The sequence below is a fragment of the Emiliania huxleyi genome (assembly GCF_000372725.1).
Source record: "Emiliania huxleyi CCMP1516 unplaced genomic scaffold EMIHUscaffold_26, whole genome shotgun sequence".
In the NCBI taxonomy this organism is placed as follows: domain Eukaryota; phylum Haptophyta; order Isochrysidales; family Noelaerhabdaceae; genus Emiliania; species Emiliania huxleyi.
In genome coordinates, this window is record NW_005200088.1 from 47,282 (window position 1) to 63,502 (window position 16,221).

At 65.1% G+C, this 16,221-nt stretch overlaps 7 protein-coding genes across 7 annotated transcripts; 3 read left to right on the plus strand and 4 right to left on the minus strand.

Annotated features, from left to right (window-relative positions):
• Positions 1 to 259: 259 nt before the first annotated feature.
• Positions 260 to 3,554, minus strand: EMIHUDRAFT_100805 (hypothetical protein; the record flags this gene model as incomplete). The annotated part of the gene is made up of 9 exons (XM_005777433.1): positions 260 to 824; positions 918 to 1,000; positions 1,154 to 1,291; positions 1,426 to 1,483; positions 1,947 to 2,116; positions 2,232 to 2,450; positions 2,504 to 2,692; positions 2,889 to 3,050; positions 3,081 to 3,554. 9 exons carry the CDS (start codon positions 3,552 to 3,554, stop codon positions 260 to 262), a joined length of 2,058 nt encoding a protein of 685 aa, XP_005777490.1.
• Positions 3,555 to 4,308: 754 nt separating this feature from the next.
• EMIHUDRAFT_354185 (hypothetical protein) lies at positions 4,309 to 5,112 on the minus strand. Its single transcript, XM_005777434.1, has one exon. It carries the CDS (start codon positions 5,097 to 5,099, stop codon positions 4,659 to 4,661), a length of 441 nt encoding a protein of 146 aa, XP_005777491.1. The 5' UTR covers positions 5,100 to 5,112; the 3' UTR covers positions 4,309 to 4,658.
• A 297-nt stretch (positions 5,113 to 5,409) lies between these two features.
• EMIHUDRAFT_463452 (hypothetical protein) lies at positions 5,410 to 6,284 on the plus strand (the record flags this gene model as incomplete). Its single annotated transcript, XM_005777435.1, has 3 exons — positions 5,410 to 5,619; positions 5,762 to 5,836; positions 5,932 to 6,284. 3 exons carry the CDS (start codon positions 5,410 to 5,412, stop codon positions 6,175 to 6,177), a joined length of 531 nt encoding a protein of 176 aa, XP_005777492.1. The 3' UTR covers positions 6,178 to 6,284.
• Positions 6,285 to 7,283: 999 nt separating this feature from the next.
• EMIHUDRAFT_450428 (hypothetical protein) lies at positions 7,284 to 10,155 on the plus strand (the record flags this gene model as incomplete). The annotated part of the gene is made up of 13 exons (XM_005777436.1): positions 7,284 to 7,289; positions 7,378 to 7,443; positions 7,593 to 7,835; positions 7,949 to 8,151; positions 8,234 to 8,299; positions 8,369 to 8,440; positions 8,596 to 8,649; positions 8,739 to 8,942; positions 9,020 to 9,296; positions 9,449 to 9,681; positions 9,731 to 9,811; positions 9,963 to 10,035; positions 10,108 to 10,155. The coding sequence occupies 13 exons, from the start codon at positions 7,284 to 7,286 to the stop codon at positions 10,153 to 10,155; spliced, it is 1,626 nt and encodes a 541-aa protein (XP_005777493.1).
• Positions 10,156 to 10,300: 145 nt separating this feature from the next.
• EMIHUDRAFT_206135 (hypothetical protein) lies at positions 10,301 to 11,802 on the minus strand (the record flags this gene model as incomplete). Its single annotated transcript, XM_005777437.1, has 2 exons — positions 10,301 to 10,370; positions 11,570 to 11,802. The coding sequence occupies 2 exons, from the start codon at positions 11,800 to 11,802 to the stop codon at positions 10,301 to 10,303; spliced, it is 303 nt and encodes a 100-aa protein (XP_005777494.1).
• Positions 11,803 to 13,036: 1,234 nt separating this feature from the next.
• On the plus strand, positions 13,037 to 13,803 carry EMIHUDRAFT_435246 (hypothetical protein). The gene is made up of 3 exons (XM_005777438.1): positions 13,037 to 13,249; positions 13,319 to 13,375; positions 13,449 to 13,803. Exons 1-3 carry the CDS (start codon positions 13,049 to 13,051, stop codon positions 13,620 to 13,622), a joined length of 432 nt encoding a protein of 143 aa, XP_005777495.1. The 5' UTR covers positions 13,037 to 13,048; the 3' UTR covers positions 13,623 to 13,803.
• A 321-nt stretch (positions 13,804 to 14,124) lies between these two features.
• On the minus strand, positions 14,125 to 15,381 carry EMIHUDRAFT_206138 (Valacyclovir hydrolase; the record flags this gene model as incomplete). The annotated part of the gene is made up of 5 exons (XM_005777439.1): positions 14,125 to 14,160; positions 14,233 to 14,267; positions 14,394 to 14,472; positions 14,727 to 15,087; positions 15,368 to 15,381. The coding sequence occupies 5 exons, from the start codon at positions 15,379 to 15,381 to the stop codon at positions 14,125 to 14,127; spliced, it is 525 nt and encodes a 174-aa protein (XP_005777496.1).
• Positions 15,382 to 16,221: the final 840 nt, after the last annotated feature.

Genomic DNA, 16,221 nt, shown 5'->3' on the forward strand with positions numbered 1-16,221 from the left:
CGGGAGGGCAAGGCGCACATGCTCAACCCGCCAGGCCGCTGGAGCTACTTTATATCGCACACGCAGCGGAGCGGTCGCGCGACGACGATCGCAGAGCGGAGAGGGCGCTGGAAGCAACAGCCAACACGGAGCCGTTGGAGACGTTTTCAAGATTAGCGTGTCAGAGTGAAATGGCACTAGCCCCTCTCCCCCGAGGTGTTGATACGCATTCTTTTATATTACGTCACCAAAATACAAAAATCGCGCGCCGCTCAAGGTATTACACCACCTCATCGGGCGCGAACTCCCGCTGGAGATAATCCTTCAGAACATCCCGCGCCGCGACCACCTCCTGCATCCGCTTGGTCGCGTCCGCCGCGTCGCAGCGATCCGGATGCAGCTTCCTGGCCTGGTCCTTGTACGCTCGGTCCACCTGCGCCTCGCTCAGAGCGGTGGGCGGCGGGGGTAGCCCCAGCACATCGCGGGCCGTGGCCAGCGCCTCCTCGGCATGCTCCTCTGCGGCGTCATTCGCCGCGCGCTGCTGGTGGGAGCTGCGGTACTCATGAAACGCGCCTTCGGCGCTCCACTCGTACCGGTCGCGAGGGTGGGCATGGTTGGCAGCGCCCGCAGCAGCCGCACCCTGCCCGCCCGCCCCGCCCTGTCCCTCCGGCCATAGCGTGGTGGCGAGGGCGTCGCGAAGAGAGAAGCCCTCCGGCTTGGGCTGCGGCGTGGCATCGCGCAGGAAAATGAGGGTCTGCTCGGCGCGCGTGTACGCCACGTATTGCACGTTGAGCTCCTGCCGCGCCTGCCAGCCGCCCTGCTCGAGCGCAAATTCAAACGGGATCCTATCGCATGCGTCGCGAACACGGTCGGGGGAGGGTGCTGGCGGAGCCTGTGGAGTTTTGGTATCGGGCATGGCTCGGGCGTGCTCGGCTCACTCGGACGGCTCGAGCAAGTAGACGACGGGCCAGCCAAGGCCCTTTGCCTTGTGCACAGTCGCGAGCTCCACCGGAGGCCGCACCTGCGCTCACGGGTCAGGCCGTGCGTGCGTGTGCGGCCGCGGTGGGCGCTCCAAACGCGCAAACTAGATTAGGCTCGCGCGCTCGGTCTCGCAGCACGCCTGCTGACTCGGCAGGACGTACTCGCCGCCCGCGGCCCCAAAGTTGAGGTGCACCGCCTCGCGCAACGCCTTGAGCCTCGCCGCCTCGTCGGCGTGGCTGCTGTCCTCCCGCACGCGGCCGATGAGCAGCCGGATGCACTCGGCAAGGTCGCTCAGAGCGTACTCGACGCCGCGACCCTCCTCCGCAGCCACCTGCAGCCGAGATCGGTCAGAGATCTCGCACGCTACCTCGTCCTGCCATGGACATCTCGGCCGTCCATCGGTTATCTCTAAGCCATGTCTCTCAGACTGTCTTGGCTACGTCTCGCCTCCTCTTCGCGCCGCACGTGGCTGTGCAGCGCCGACTCGACCTCGTCCAAGCTCTCCATCTGGTCGATGCCGCGCCTAGCTCATTAGCTTCATTCGTTATAATTGGCCATTGAGTTTCGCCCTCTCCGCCCGGTCGATGGCGCCCGTCGTAGGAAAGCTTCTTGAGCAGCCCGTCGATTTTGGCAGCGAGAGGCTTTCGGCCTAGCATGCGGCTCGCGACGCCCTTCGCAGCGAGCAGGAATAGCAACGCAAGTAGAGGCGCGTTGCGGCGGGCGAGGATCGCCCGCTCCGCCCGCAGCGACACGCCGCCCGCCGCGCCGCCGCCAGCCACGTCGCCTTCTTTTTTGGCGGCGGCCAGTGCCGTACTGGCGAAAGTGTAGTCTCCCGGCAGCGGGTGGCTGGCGAAAGTGCATCCGTCCTCTCCTGCGCGGTCCTTCCTACAGATCTCGCCGCGCCCCTTGCCGCGCATCGGCCGCATCTTCTCGCCCGTGCCTAGAGCGAGTGGCGTGGCTCACTGAATCGTGAGCCGCACATTTACCGCCTGTCCTCGCCCGCGCCGTTGGTGGCGTTGTCGATGACGGTGTTGGCGAGCTTGATGTGGCTTTCCGGGCAGCGGCGGCAGATGGGGAGGCTGTACACCTTGCAGTCAAACGTCTCGAAGAGCGTCTCGAGCGCGTCTTCCATCGCAAAGGCCCACCCGTACAACGCCTGCATGAATGATCAAACTAGAGAGATCAGTGGCGCCTAAAGGATGAATCTACTCAGTAGTACAATCCTGCATGTCGTCCCCGACGACGAAGATGCGGCATCCCGATTCGGCCACTAGCCGCTGCAACATCAGCTGCCGGATGCGGGAGTTGTCCTGCGTCTCGTCAGCCAAGACCCACCGCAGCGGCCCGTCCAGCCGACGCAAACGCCCCAAGCGACGCGGCGGCCCAGGGTCGAGCGACAGCCCCTGCCGCACGGGCATGTGCAACAAGTCGTCGAAATCGAGGACCGGCAGCGGCTTGGCCTTCTTCCCGCTGCCAAGCTCGCACACAACCTATGGACCAAGATGCGGCCGAGATGCGGACATGCGATTGAGCAAAGACGCACCAGCTCGCACGTCACCTCTCCGGGCAGCGCCTCCCACGCCGAGTTCAGCGCGCAGTGGATGCTCGCGCCGAAACACTTGCGCGCCATGCTCAGGCCCGCCTCAAGCCGCGACACTGCAGTGGGCCACCTCGCATTCGCCTGCGCCGTGCGCGTCTTGGAGAGCCTCTTCTTGAGGACCAGCTCGATGCCCTGGCCGAGAGGAAGGGCGGCGGGTCGTGAGGACAAGCGAGCGAAGAAGTGAAGTGACAAGAGATAGCAGTGACAAGAGGTAGCAGCGAGGTGAGAGGCGGCGGTGGGTGAGGCCTCGCGCCTCGTCGAGCTTGTGGCGATCGCACAAGCTGGCCCACGTCTCGCTGCTGTCCGGGCGACCGCCCTCGATGCCCACCGCCTCCATCTTGGCCAGCGAGACCATCTTCACAACGAAGGACTCGAAGAGATGCACCTCGAGCGACAGCGAGGAGCGCGACGTGTCTTCCGCCGGCTTCGGGTACATCAGCCGCAGCAGCATCTTTGACTTGTTTGGCACGTACGCATTCTCCACAGGCGCCTGCGGTGGGTAAGGCGAGCGTCTCCGCACAGTGCGGCACAGGGCGCGTGGGGTGTATGCGCGCGCCTCGTCTGCAGCGCAGTCATCGGCGTCAGCCGCCGCCTCCTCGGCGGCCTCCTCCTGCTCCTCGGCCGTCGCGGCCAGGGTGGACTTCCGGTGCGCTTTGTACCACGCCTTAGCACCAAGTGAGTGAAAAGTGCGCGCCTCCGGCACGTCGCGCTCCTCCAGCTCCCGTCTCGCGTCGCAGTTCAGCGTCAGCGCGAGGAGCCGCATGTTGCGATCGCGCACGTGCTTCGCCGTAACGGCAATGCAGTGTGTTTTCCCGGAGCCCGCCCTGGCGCGAACGCCGATGTTGCGGCTCGTGTCATCGACGCATGCGATGATGGGCGCTATATGGTCCTTCTCCGCCTCCGGCTCAGGATAGGGGACTGACGCTGCCGCCGCTGCTGCCGCTGCCCCTGCTGCCGCCTCGAGCCTCCGCTTCTCATCTTGCAGCTGCTTCATTCGGTGAAGTGCACAGCGGACATGCACGGGTTGCAGACCTGCGACTCCAGCAAGGTCGGCATAGCAGCAGTGCATCTCCAGCACAGAGCCGCGGCAGATCTCGCAGTCTCCTGGTCGTTGCGCCGTGAATATTTTGGACTTGATCGGGCAATCTTTAGCGAAGTGGCCCGGCTGTTTGCAGCGGTGACAGTCCCCCCACTTGTCTGCGAGACTCTGAGGCAGGCACTCACCGCTGCGGCCTGGCGTCGCCACGCTCTGCTGCGAGAGGCTGCAGCTCTGCTGCGAGAGGCTGCGAGACGGCGTCAACGCGTCGACGCTCCCTTGGCTCTGAGCGCCGCTATCTTGACTCGAGCCAGCACCTGGGCTGCTATTGGGCACCGCCACCCGCGCACGTTTGGGACTCGACTCCATGTCGAGCAGTCGAGAGCGTGGAAAAGAATTTCACAACGCGCTCTCGCACACGCACGATTCACACGACAGACAAGGCGCAGACGACGGCTTCCTTAGAAGCCATCGTCCTCGCCACAAGAGCCGGCGTGGAAAAGAATTTTACAACAAAACTCTCTCACACGACACCGTGGAAAAGAATTTACGAAGTTCTTTTTCACAGCAGAAAGGCTCGACACAGGTGCGAACTGGCGCGTGCTAGTACTATCACAGGCACACCACCGGAGCCGCCTAAGCGACTCCGTTAAGAACGGCAATGCATTCCGCACCGTGCACAATGCCGCTGTCCCCGCACGCTAGCTCGTTCAGAGAGAGATTTTTATTAACCAACAAGAAATCACGACTCTCACAGTGATTTGGGCTCGGCAGCTTGTTAGCCCTCAGCCGAAGCTGGGGCCGGTCCCGTAGCCGAGGAGCCCGCGCCGATGAGTTCGACGCGGTCGGGGGGGCCTGCGGAGAGGCCAGCGAGTTGGCGATCGCTGTACTTCATGGCGCCCTCAAAGTGGGGCTGGCTGACAAGCCAGAGGTCGATACACGATACTCTGGACGTCCCATAGGATGCCACGAATGCCTGAAGGAGAGGGAGGCGAGGCCAGAGGCAGGCTCAGCTGCTCTCGGGTGATCCCGCTTTGGAGGCTGAAGGACCCGATGGTCCTGTCACATTCGCGTTCCGAGTCGTGGGGGCAGAAGAATTCGAGTAGAAATCGAGTCAGCACTTCCTTGTAGTACAGCGGACCATCCGCAGGGAGGCAGCATATGAGGCACCAGTTTTCTGGAGAGCTCAGCAGCTGCGGCCGCGGTGGCAGAGTCGGCCGCGGTTCGAGCGAGCAGCTTTTGGCTGCGGGTTCGAATCGCGGAAGGCTCATGCCCTCGCGGAGCGACGCGGGTCGCGCGGCGTGCGCGTGTGCGAAATGCGACAAAAAGACGAAAGACGACAGGCGCCTGAGCGCTGTACGCCTGAACTTTTGTCGCCGCAATCGCCACCGCCGCCATCTTGACGAGCAGCGCGAGCGCGCTCGTCGGCGGCCAGCCGTCGCGGGCCGGGCCGAGCCCGGCCTCAACCGGCCGCGCCGCCGCAGCAGGCCCGGAGGCCCACATGGCGGCCGACCAGCTGATAAGGAGCTTCGTACGGTCTCTCTCTCGTTCACCGTCTGCCACGCCACGGCGCTGTGGAGAACGACAGACAAGCGCTGCATCTGCAGCCCGTGCCAGTTCTTGGTGGTCCATGTGACCTCATCGAGGTGCTCTGAGCGTGCGAAAGTTTGTTATACTCAGCTGGTCCGCCGCCTGCCGAAGAATTTTGCGGACGCGCTTCCCGAAGCCGCCGAACGTCTCGAAGTCGAGCAAACGCAGGTCGCAATTCTTCTCCCGCGCGAACCGGTAGTCGCCCTTCTTGTAGTGGGCCGTCATGCGGCGCGAAATAATCGTTGCGCAGGACAGGCAGGAGCAGGCCGCGAAGGCGCGCAGGCAGCAAATCGAGGCGCTGCAGGTCTCCATCGAACACCTCGAGGCTAGCTTTGATTGCTACATCCGCCAGCCAGACGCGACGCAGCCGCGGCGTCCACTGGCGTGCGATGCCGAGACGCTCAATAATCTCCGACAGCAGCTCGTTGCCGAGGTCGGTGTCCGGCGTCGGCTCCCCCTCGTGCAGGCTTGTGCCGCTGCGCACGAGCGCGACCGCTGCATTTTCACCGCAGAGACTCGTGCCGGTGCGCCACAGTGGCTCGCTAAGCACGCAGGGCGGGGAGAGAAGTGAGCAGGCGCGGCCCGAGGACTTTGACACGCGTCAGCTCTACAAGGATTGCATCCGGCTCAGCCACCACATCGCGGCGAGGGTGAGGACGCCCCTGCGCGCTCCTCCCACGCCCCACGCCTCACAGCACCCGCCCTGATTCACCGCTCTGCGCCGCCGCGCCCCGTCCGCCTGCAGAGCCCGAAGGGCGAGGCGATGCGTTCGATGATCCGGCAGCAGTTCAAGTCAAACATGGGCGAGACCGACCCGACCAAGATCAACGAGCTGAAGATGCGCGCCATCTCGGGGATCCAAAACTACGTGATCCACGAGAACACCCGCAAGGCGCTCTCTAAAAAGGGGAAGGAATACGCCTCCTCCTTTGACGCAGGTAGTGGCGGTGGCAGCAGCGGCAGCAGCGGCAGCAGCAGTGGCGCGTCGTGAAGTATACGACGGTTGCGCGACGAATGTGCCCGGCGGTGCCTTGCCTCGAACGCGTCGAAGCCGCTCCCCGCGGCTCTTCCCTCCGACTCATGCCAACACCCTTTTTTTAAATAAATAAATAAAAACGGACACCTCTCTCGGGCACGCCGCAGACCTTTGTCGACTCGCTGCCGCGGGGCGAGACGGGCCTCTCATACTGCGCCTGCTGGCCGAACCTCTCCAAGGCGGTGCTGGTGGCGGTGATGATTTATGGCAGGACGAGAGCGCTGCCGCAGCAAGTCGACTACGCCCTCACGCTCGCCATCGAGATCCCGTCTTCGGACATGTCGCCACCGCCAAGCCGTCTCCTCAGATGTGCACGGAGGGAAGGCTTCACGCGCCACAATGGTGTGCGCATAGGTCGCCCGTCGAGCTGCTCCTCAGCCCGGGCGGGGAGCGCGACAGCGACGAGCGCGACTCGACGCGCGCGCGCGGCTCCTGGCTCTTCTCGCAGGCCGACTTGCGCGGCTTGGCTCGGCGGCTGACTGGCAGCACGCCCGCCCACCACCCGGGCGACGTGCCACAGCGCGACGGCGTGAGTTCGGGCAACGAGTCTACGGACGAGGCTGGAACGCTCGGCGACCTGCTTGATGCTAGGGCTCCGGACGACGAGGGCGCGTCGGGGTCGCATGCGAGACCGGAACAGCGGGCGAACAAGGTGCTGGTGTGATGCTGTGCACGTTGCGCGCGGGAAGGTCACGTGCAGGGTGTTGCGAGATCGTTGCGACTACTCAAGGGGTGTTCCTAAATCGCCTCGGAAACGAGAGAGAGAGATTTTTAGCAATACCAAACAACTCTACGAACACATCATTTTTGGGGCCTGGAGCCCTGTTCACGCGCGCGCTTTTGTCGGAAACGCGCGCGGAGAGGGAGTAGAGGCAGCACGGTGGTATAACACGCGTGGCTCGCAACCTCCCTCCCGCGCCATAAATAGGAAATGGGCGACGCACGAACCCCGAGGCACAGCGGACAGCGGTCCGTTTTTTTAAAGTCGGCGCCTCACCGCGCGCTCGGTTGCCGCGCGCCGGCTTTTCTCTGTCCCTCCGGCTGAGGTGTCGAGTAAAGCCATGAAAGTGCACACTTCGGGGACGTACGACGCTGCCGTCGCCGTCAATCACGCAGTACACGGTGCTAGCCTACTTTTGTGGGGCCCATCAGCAGGCCGCAGGCCTCACCGGCGCACGCATCCCGCCCAAGAAGCAAATTGCTCAGATGCAGCTGCCGCCAGTGACGCCGCCAAGAACGCCGCCGAGGTCATCCAGGGCTCCTTTCGTCGATTGTGCCGAGCGCGGCGCCGCGCAGTAGTCAAAATCCAGGACGCTTGGAGAGTCCGGCAGCGGAGCCGTCCCTCGTATCTCGCCGACACCCTTATGCAGGCCCACGCACGCAGCCACAGCAACTACACCGCGCACAATATCAGCATCTGGCGCGAGCGCGGCGGAGGCGACCTGGAGCCGGTCCTCGCGAGCGGCGCTATGGCCCTCGTCGACGCGCAGTGGATCATCAGCCACGCCGAGGCGGGCGGTGTCGTCACGCACCGGCAGGCGCTGCCCAAAGAGGCCTTCCTCTCCCTCGCCGACCTCGTCGAGGCGAGCCGAGCCAGCCTGGGCGGGCTGCCCGTCATCGCGCTTTCTTGCCCGTGGAGGACGAAGCAACACCCCGACCCCGACGGCGCGCCCCTCCTCCGCGCCGCGGCGCGGAGGCGGATATAGCGCCTCTGTTGATCATCTAGTTGCTCTATGACACAGGCGACACGCTCCGCCGCGTGGGCTCGGGGCTCAGGGCCCTCGCCAACGACTGGTACAACCGCGGCCAGCGGTTCGGCGTCTTTTGGGACTTCCTCTCGCTGCACCAGCACCCCGACCCCGCGCACGGACGGGTGCGCACCGCCGAGGAGAACAGGCTCTTCAGGCAGGGGCTTGGCTGCCTCGGCAGGTCCTCGCACGCGGATGGAGAGGCTCAGGGCCTGCGCGGCTCTTCTTGATAACCAATCCAGTGATGACAATTACCTCCATAGGCTCTTTGCCCACCCGCACACCACCGTGCTGCGGACCGCAAGCTACCCGGAGGGGTACGACGGCAGGTCTCCCCCCCATCCCTCGCACACCACCTTGTGCGCGTAGGGGCCTTTACCTGCCCCTTGCGGCGGCAGGCAGTGGTCCGCGCAGCTCGTGCTCAGCCTGAGGGACCAGTACGAGGGCCTTCCCGGTCCGAACTTGTGGCGGTACACCGAGGCGCGCTGCTCTCGCCTGCGCTGCTGCGTGGAGAGAGTGAGAGGGGGCCCGACCATGGACTAGATTACGGTTGCTCACTACTGCTACCGAGGCGTGCTGGTCGAGGCTGAGCTGCGGCTCAAAGCTCTCCCTCGACCTCGACCAGATGGGGTCACTCTGGCGACCCGTGCCGCGGCAAGCAATCCACTCGCGGCGATTGGTCATTGGCTTGATCGTAGGCGCCTGGCGGGCGACCCGTCATCACTCAGTCCGTCAGCAAGGGATCTCACAGTGATTACTCATTCGTAGGCGCCTGGCGGGCGACCCGTGGTACGACCGGTCCGCGATGATTTCCGAGTGCGCGGAGGGCGGCGACCGGTGGCCGCCGCTGCTGCCGTCGCAGTTCACGGAGCGGCTCGACGCGCGCGCATTCACTGAGGGCAAGGACGACAAGGCGCTCGTCAGCCGGCTGTACGCCGGCGCCTTTCGGGAGGAGATGCGGAGGGCCACAAGGCGCCATGCGAGCTTGCTCGTGGGGTAGGGGGCGGGGGAGGCGGCGCCTGTTCACGCGTGCAGCTGTGAGCGTACAGGCTCGGCTACGGCGGCCTCGGCTGGGGCGACGCGGAGGCGGCGCAGGTGGCGAGGGTGATCGCGAGCGGCGCGCTGCCGCGACTCGAGGCGCTGTCCTTCCTACTCAACGACGTTGGGGACGACGGGGCGAGGGCGCTGGCCGCCGCCCTCGGCAGGAAGTGGGTGGCGACCCGCCTCTCCCGCGTCGACCTCTGCGGCAATTCGATCCGCGACGGGGGCGCGAAGGCGCTGGCCGCCGCACTCGCCCATGGCGGAGCTTGTCCTTCGCTCAGGCAGGTGGTGGCAGCAGCTGCAGTAGACGCGCGCGCACACACACACAGAGCCCCCCCCCCCCCCCACCCCCACCCCCTTCTGATGGTAATTGAAACCCACTCTCTGCATCTCTTAGACCCTCGATAGACCTCCCGCCCCCGCCCTGCCCCTCTCAGCTCTACCTCGACTACAACTGCATCGGAGACAAGGGCGCCGAGGCGCTGGCCGCCGCCCTCGGCAGGGCGGGGGCGCCGCAGCTGAAGAGGCTCTGCCTGGGCAGCAACGCGATCGGCGAGGGCGGCGTGGGCGCGCTCGACGCCGCGCTCTTGCGGCGCGCGGCCATGATCGGCGACGAGAGCATGCTCGCTCGGCGCGGCCAGACGCGCCGCTCTCTCGAGCGCAGAGCAGGGTGTGTGCGGGAGCGCCTCTGAGCCTTCCCGGAGCCGTGTGTCAATCAGGCGCGGCCAGACGCCGCTCGAGATCGACTACAGCCGCCTCACCAAGGAAGGGGCCAAGCGCCTGCTCGCTCGCCACGGGAGGTCACAGCCGCACACTCCCATACGGATGGGACACACTGCGCTGGGGGCCTAGCCACACTTTGGATGGCCGTGCCCCCCCTTGCCCCATCAGCTTGTGTAGTGTGGGCGTGGTGACTGGTGACGCTTGTCGTGTCGTACCTCTTTGCCTTAGGCCAGCCGACGGCCCGCCGCCCCACGACTCGCCAGTCTCGCCGACCGTCGCCCTGCAGTCTGCCGAGCCCGAGGTGAGCGAGTCGTCCAGCCGCCGCAAAGGCCGCCCGCGACGGGGCCTCGCCCTCCGGCTCATCTCGACGGAGCTGCGCAGCCGCAACGTGAGGGAGAGGCTCACTCTTCTGTACAGGTAGAGAGAGAGAGAGGTACTCTCTCGCACTGCGTGTAGAGCTGTAGAGCCGTGTACGGCTCTTGTAGCGACTTCTCTAGCGAGAGCCGAGCGAGAGAGGACGCCGCGTCCTCTCTCTGTGACGCCTCCAAGCTCCGGATTTTTATGCATTATGGGAGCGCGTGAAAGGCAAGATAATTACAAAGCGGAAAGGCAACTTTTGCCACGTACGCGCGCGCACTGTCACAACTCTCAGTCTCTCGGGGCCACGGCCATCCGAGAGGTCCGCGGCTGCTGCGCGCGAGCAAGGTCTGCTTACAGTTACACAACGTCTTTCAATCGACGTCTTCAAGCACGGCAGTGCTATGGCCGGCGCTACACCAAAGCAGCGAGAGGAGAGTTCCGCGCCGTCCCCATAGGCGCCACCGCCTCCCACGCATCCAACGCCGGGTCGTACCGCTCCACCGAGCTGAGGTCGTCGTCGTGTTCGTTGAAGCCTCCCACAGTGTACAGCTTGCTATCGAGCACCGCAACGGCAAACATCTCCCTCGCCGTCGCCATCGGCGCCACCTCCTCCCACGCATTCGCCGCCGGGTCGTACCGCTCCACCGAGCTGAGGCGGCCGTCGTCGTCGTTGTAGCCTCCAACAGCATACAGCTTGCCGTCGAGCACCGCCACGCCGTGACCTTCCCGCATACTCGCCATCGGCGCCACCGCCTCCCACGCGTTCGCTGTCGGATCGTACCGCTCCACCGAGCTGAGGGGGCCGTCGTCGTCGTTGCTGCCGCTCACAGCGTACAGCTTGCCGTCGAGCACCGCCACGGCGTGAGCCTGCCGCGCCTCCGCCATCGGCGCCACCGCCTCCCACGCGTTCGTCGCGGGGTCGTACCGCTCCACCGAGCTGAGGAAGCCGTCGTCGTCGTTGCAGAAGCCGCCCACCGCGTACAGCTTGCCGTCGAGCACCGCCACGGCGTGAGCCTGCCGCGCCTCCGCCATCGGCACCACCGCCTCCCACGCATTCGCCGCTGGGTCGTACCGCTCGACTGAGCTGATGACGCCGTTGGTGTAACCTCCCACAGCGTACAGCTTGCCGTCGAGCACCGCCACGGCGTGATTCACGCGTGGCGTTGCCATCGGCGCCACCTCCTCCCACGACTTCGCAGCCAAATCGTACCGCTCCACCATTGGAAGTTGCGCTGTCAGCCACGTCATCGCCGCCCGCCGCGTAGAGCTTGCCGTCGAGCACCGCCGTGCGGACATACAGCCGTGCCGTCGGCATTGGCGCCACAGCCTCCTCCTCCCACGCATTCGTTGACGGGTCGTACCGCTCCAGCGAGTTGACAGTCCCACCCTCGCTGTCACGGCCGCCGATCACGAGCAGGCGCGGCCTCTTGCGCTTCTTCAGCGTCTCCTTCCAGCCGCGGCGCCACGCGCGGCACGTCCCCTTGGCGGCGTGCTCCTTGGTCGGCAGCTGGGCGAGGATGTGCGGGGCGAGGTCCGGCGAGAGGAGGACCTCGGAGAGGACCCACTCGGGCTGCTCCACGAGCCGTGCGGCGTGCTCCTCCGCCACGCGCAGCGCGGCGTCGCTCGCGCCCGCCTGCGCCTCGATGATGGCGCACAGCTGCGCTGGCGAGAGGCCCGCGACGCGGGCGCCGATGCGGTGGGAGGCCATGTACAACCCTGGAGAGGCCATGTACAACCCTGGGTTCCGGCTCCTACCCGGATAGGGGGTCTGTTACACTGGCTGGCCCCTCCCGCCGAGGCGGGACCACTCGGGGACAGTGCTGACGGGACGCGGCTTGGGAGACGACTCCCGCGAAAGCACGGCTGGCATCCGTGGCGTGGGGCTCGCCTCCGAAAAGTCGGGCATGGCTCTCCCCGCAACTCTCTTGCTAACACGCGCGCCCCACCGAAACTGTGGTGGGCGCGCTGCGGCCGCACGTCTACCTCCGTCATAGTGCCACGACGTGCGGCCTAGACTTAGCACACGCGCCTCAGCTTGCATACACTCATACATTGGATTGTCATCGCCTGTGAGTGCGAGAAGGGCTAGCCGCAGGCAGCTAGCCCATGAGGAGAGCGTCCATAGACACCTCACTAGACCCCACATACGGTCTCGTCCGTGCCTCGCAGGCCGGTGAGATTGCTAGAGGTGGAGCAAGCTGCTCTAGCCTCACATGTCACTTCCTGTTGTCTGTTGTTTGAGTTGTGCCCTTGTTTGTGCCCTTGGCACCGTGGAGTGCTGGGGGGGGCGACAGGGAGGATGTGGCCCTGAGTTATGTGTACGCCGACTCAGGGTGTGTGGCAGCCAGCTGGCTGTGTGTCTTGTGAGCCTGTTTGTGTCTGTGTGTCGCTCGTGCGTGTCGTCATCATCTGTCCAGCGTCCACCCATACCGCGTTGGTGTCCAGTCCGAGCCTGGCTGTTCTTCACCTTTCTACCTACCTACCTACCTACTAGATAGGTAGGTAGGTTGGTCTTGTTTGGCCCAAAAGGGCCCTGCAATAGGTAGGTAGCCCCTATTTTCATCCTTTTTCGCTTCGCTGCGCGGCCTGGGGATAGGTAGGTAGGTAGGGCGTTTTGGCGCGAGTCAGTCCCAACAGACCCCCATCCGGGTAGGAGCGGGCGGCGGGAAAAAAGAAAGAAGAAAAACAACACCCAAGGGAGGGATGGCGGGAAGCGAGCTCTTTCGTCAGGCGCGGTTTTCGAAAAAACGAACGCTTCTGCGAAATTCAGACTCGGTCGAGAGACCCCAGATTGGCATCCATGCCTCTCTGGACAGGGTGGCCCGCCACAACGACCCCTGGAATTGCGACTCGCCGCTTTCCTCCCGCTGTGATTCTGTGTGAGCTCTGAGTCTTGTCTGCCAACAATACACCTAAAATCGGCGAAATTCTTTCCGCTACTCGCCGCATCCGCAATGAGCTGTGGCCTGGCTCTCGCCGCGGCGCCCTGCCGCACCGGTCTGCCGCTGGCGTCTCGCGCCGTACCCATCGTCGCTAGCCTGCAGTCCAGCGTCGGAGGCGGCTTCGTGTCCGCTGCCGTCAAAATGGGCGAGGGATTGATCGCGAAAGCGATTCGCTCCCCTCTTATTTCCGTGGCGGCGCTGCTGCTGCTCGCGGCATCCAAACGACCGTGGCGGAGAGCCTGTGCCCAGGCACGTCCATCAACGCCGCGATGCGCCACATAGGTGCTGGCGCTGCTCAAGGAGAAGCGGGCACAGGCGGCGCTGATCGAGAGCGGAGAGGCTAGTCTGAGGCAGTGGCTCTCAAAGGGCAAGAGGCCGCGGCGCGTGACGTCTCGCGCATCCCTTGGTCTAGGCGTGCATGCTCGGCGACGAGGACAGCTGCCGCGAATACGACGAGGGCGTGCAGGCGACGCCGCGCTGGAAGCTGGAGGCCGCTCTCTCGAAGCTGCCAAACACTAACGTGCTGGGCAACAAGCTCGCAGAGTCCCCACCTCCGATGGGCTTCACGTGGGGCAAGTCCTTCTGAGCCCGGCCGGCGGAGCGACTCGCGCCGTCGCTCCGCATGCCGCGATCCGCGCGCCGAACGCGAGAGAGAGCACCGGGGCGGAGCCTCGTACCCCGATGGAACTCAGAACAAAAACTCTTAGTCGAGTGGGTAGGTCCAGCGATGCTAGCGCGCTTTTTTTTGGGACACTGTAGTCACATGACGCGGTGCTGCACACATGCGGGGCGTTTTGGGGCGTCCGTAGACTCAATACATCGCGCAGCCGCAGGTAGGGCGCGCGCACGTACCCATGCAGCATGCTGTTGCTCCATGGGAACCAGGGAAGTACGGCGAAGCCCGGCGAACGGCGAAAGTCGCGGATCAATACGAATACCGGCGCTCATGCAGTAGCTAGCAGGATCTCGGACGGCAGAGCGGGCGAGGCGAGAAGTCTAGCGAGGGTGTGTGTGGTGAGGGGGGCTTGGCAGCACCGCGTCTCTCCTCTGCGCCCCTCGCGCCCGGCCCTCGGCCCGGCCTCGCCCCGTCACGGGGCGGCGAAGGAGCGGACCATCTCGTTGACCTGTGGGAAGGTTCCGAGAAGGCTCAGGGAGAGGTGGCGGCGCCGGAGCGGAGCCTGGAGCCTGTGGGTCACCTCGGCGGCGTACTTGAGGTGGATGTTGTGCTTGCCTGGAGGGGAGCAGGAGGGGGCGACAGGTGGAGGGGCAGGCGGAGGAGAGGGGGAAGAGATGCAGCCGCCGGGTGCTAATCTCGGGTCATCTGGGGTCATCTCGGGTCATCTCGGGGCATCGCCACCGTCGGGGAAGACATGCAGCCGCGCGTCCGCCATGTTGTCTGCGAACCAGCGCGGGTGCTCGGAGAGGCAGATAGGGTCCTATCTCAAGGCAATCTCCAGGTCATCTCGAGGTCATCTCGGGTGCTCGGAGAGGCAGATCGGGTCCTCCTCTAAAGACACCAAGGGAAGAGGGGGGGGAAGGGAGCGCGTCCGTGTGGTCGGCTCGCCGCGAGGAGAAGGCAAGGGCTGCCTCTCAGGAGAGAGTGGCAGAGGTGCAGGAGAGCTGCCTCAAAGGCGTCCGCGTCGTCGGCGCCCATGTACGCGTTGCCGCCGAAGATGACGAGCCGCCGCACGGCCGCGCGCTGAGACGCGGCGAGCATCACCGCCGCGATCGCGCCGTCCGACCACCCCATCACCGCGTAGCGCTCGTGGCCGAGTGCCCGCATCACGGCCGCGGCGTCGTCGGCGTCGCGCTGGTAAAAGTCGGGCGGGAAGTCGCGCACGGGCGGACGCGACTGCCCGTACCCGCGTGGGTCGCACGAGACCACCTGGAACGAGTCGGACAGCTCGCGGAGCTGCGGGCCAAAGTCCGTCTCTGCGGTGCCTAGGCCGCCCGGCATGCAGAGCAGTGGTGGCAGAGACGCGTCGCCGCTCGTCACGACGTGAAGCTGGACGCCGTTGGCGGTCACCTTCTGCGCGCTAGTGCACAGGCCCCTCGCCGCGAGAGCTCGCGCTCCTCGCGTTGGGGCAGTGGAGGCGGCGGAGAGGCGTGACTGAAGTGCCGACCGCAGCATGGTGTAGTTGTGCGAAAAAGAACTCTATTGACACTGGCACGAGGGTAAGCCACGCCGAACGCAAGGAAGCCGGGGAAGACGACCCCGAGGAGGACGAAACACCAGTGGAAATCCCGCCGTCAGCTGTCACGATATACCCGAAGGGAACCCCAGTGCCAACACCGACAGTTGAGGTACAAGTGCTCGAAACGAGAGTGGACCTGAGCAATGACATGACAGGGCGGGATATGCTCGCAGTGGGAGTCAGAAATGTGGTCCTTGCGCGAGGAATGCTCGATAAACTCGAGGGACCAAAATACGCGGAGAGCGGAGAGCGGAGTTACGCAGAAAGGCGAGAGAAGCAGCGAGAGCAAGAGATCGGCAGACGACAGCGGCGTCTCAGAACGAGGCCGACGGCCCTCTCAGAGATCGAGGCGGCGTCCCTGCTCTTTCTCCACCCTTGTGCGGCCGTGCTGGCGCTGCTCCTCGCGGCGTGCCTTGAGCCGCTGCTGCGTGGGCAGGTCAAGAAGAAGACGGTAGATGACCGCAGCCACGAAGCGATCTCCGTACCCTTGCTCTCCAGCAAGCGTGCTCTCCGAGTTGGCATTGTGATCAGCTTCTGCCTGCAGGGCGTATGCGGTACCCCAGCGGGACCGCTCCAGCCCGTCAACGTCAGCAGCCCGTGCTCGCTCACCGACGGCGGCTCGTGCGCCACGTCGCCAAACTACCCGAACAGCTACGGCAAAAACGAGGAGTGCACCATCAGCGGCGTGCCGCCGGTCGAGCTGGAGACGGTCGCCTTTGATGTGGAGGGAGACGCTTGGTCCTACGACGACTACGACGGCAATGGCGACCCCACGGACGACTGCCCCGACTATCTCACCGTCAACGGCACGAAGTACTGCGGCACCTCGGGGCCGAGTGGCGCGGTGGCGGAGGACGGCGTTATTAAGTGGCGATCGGATGGTTACGAAGTCAGGTCGGGCTGGAAGGCGCACCCCCATAAAGAAAGAAAGAAAGAAAACACACAACCCAAGGGAGGGATGGGAGAACGGCACGCCGCCACCACACAGGG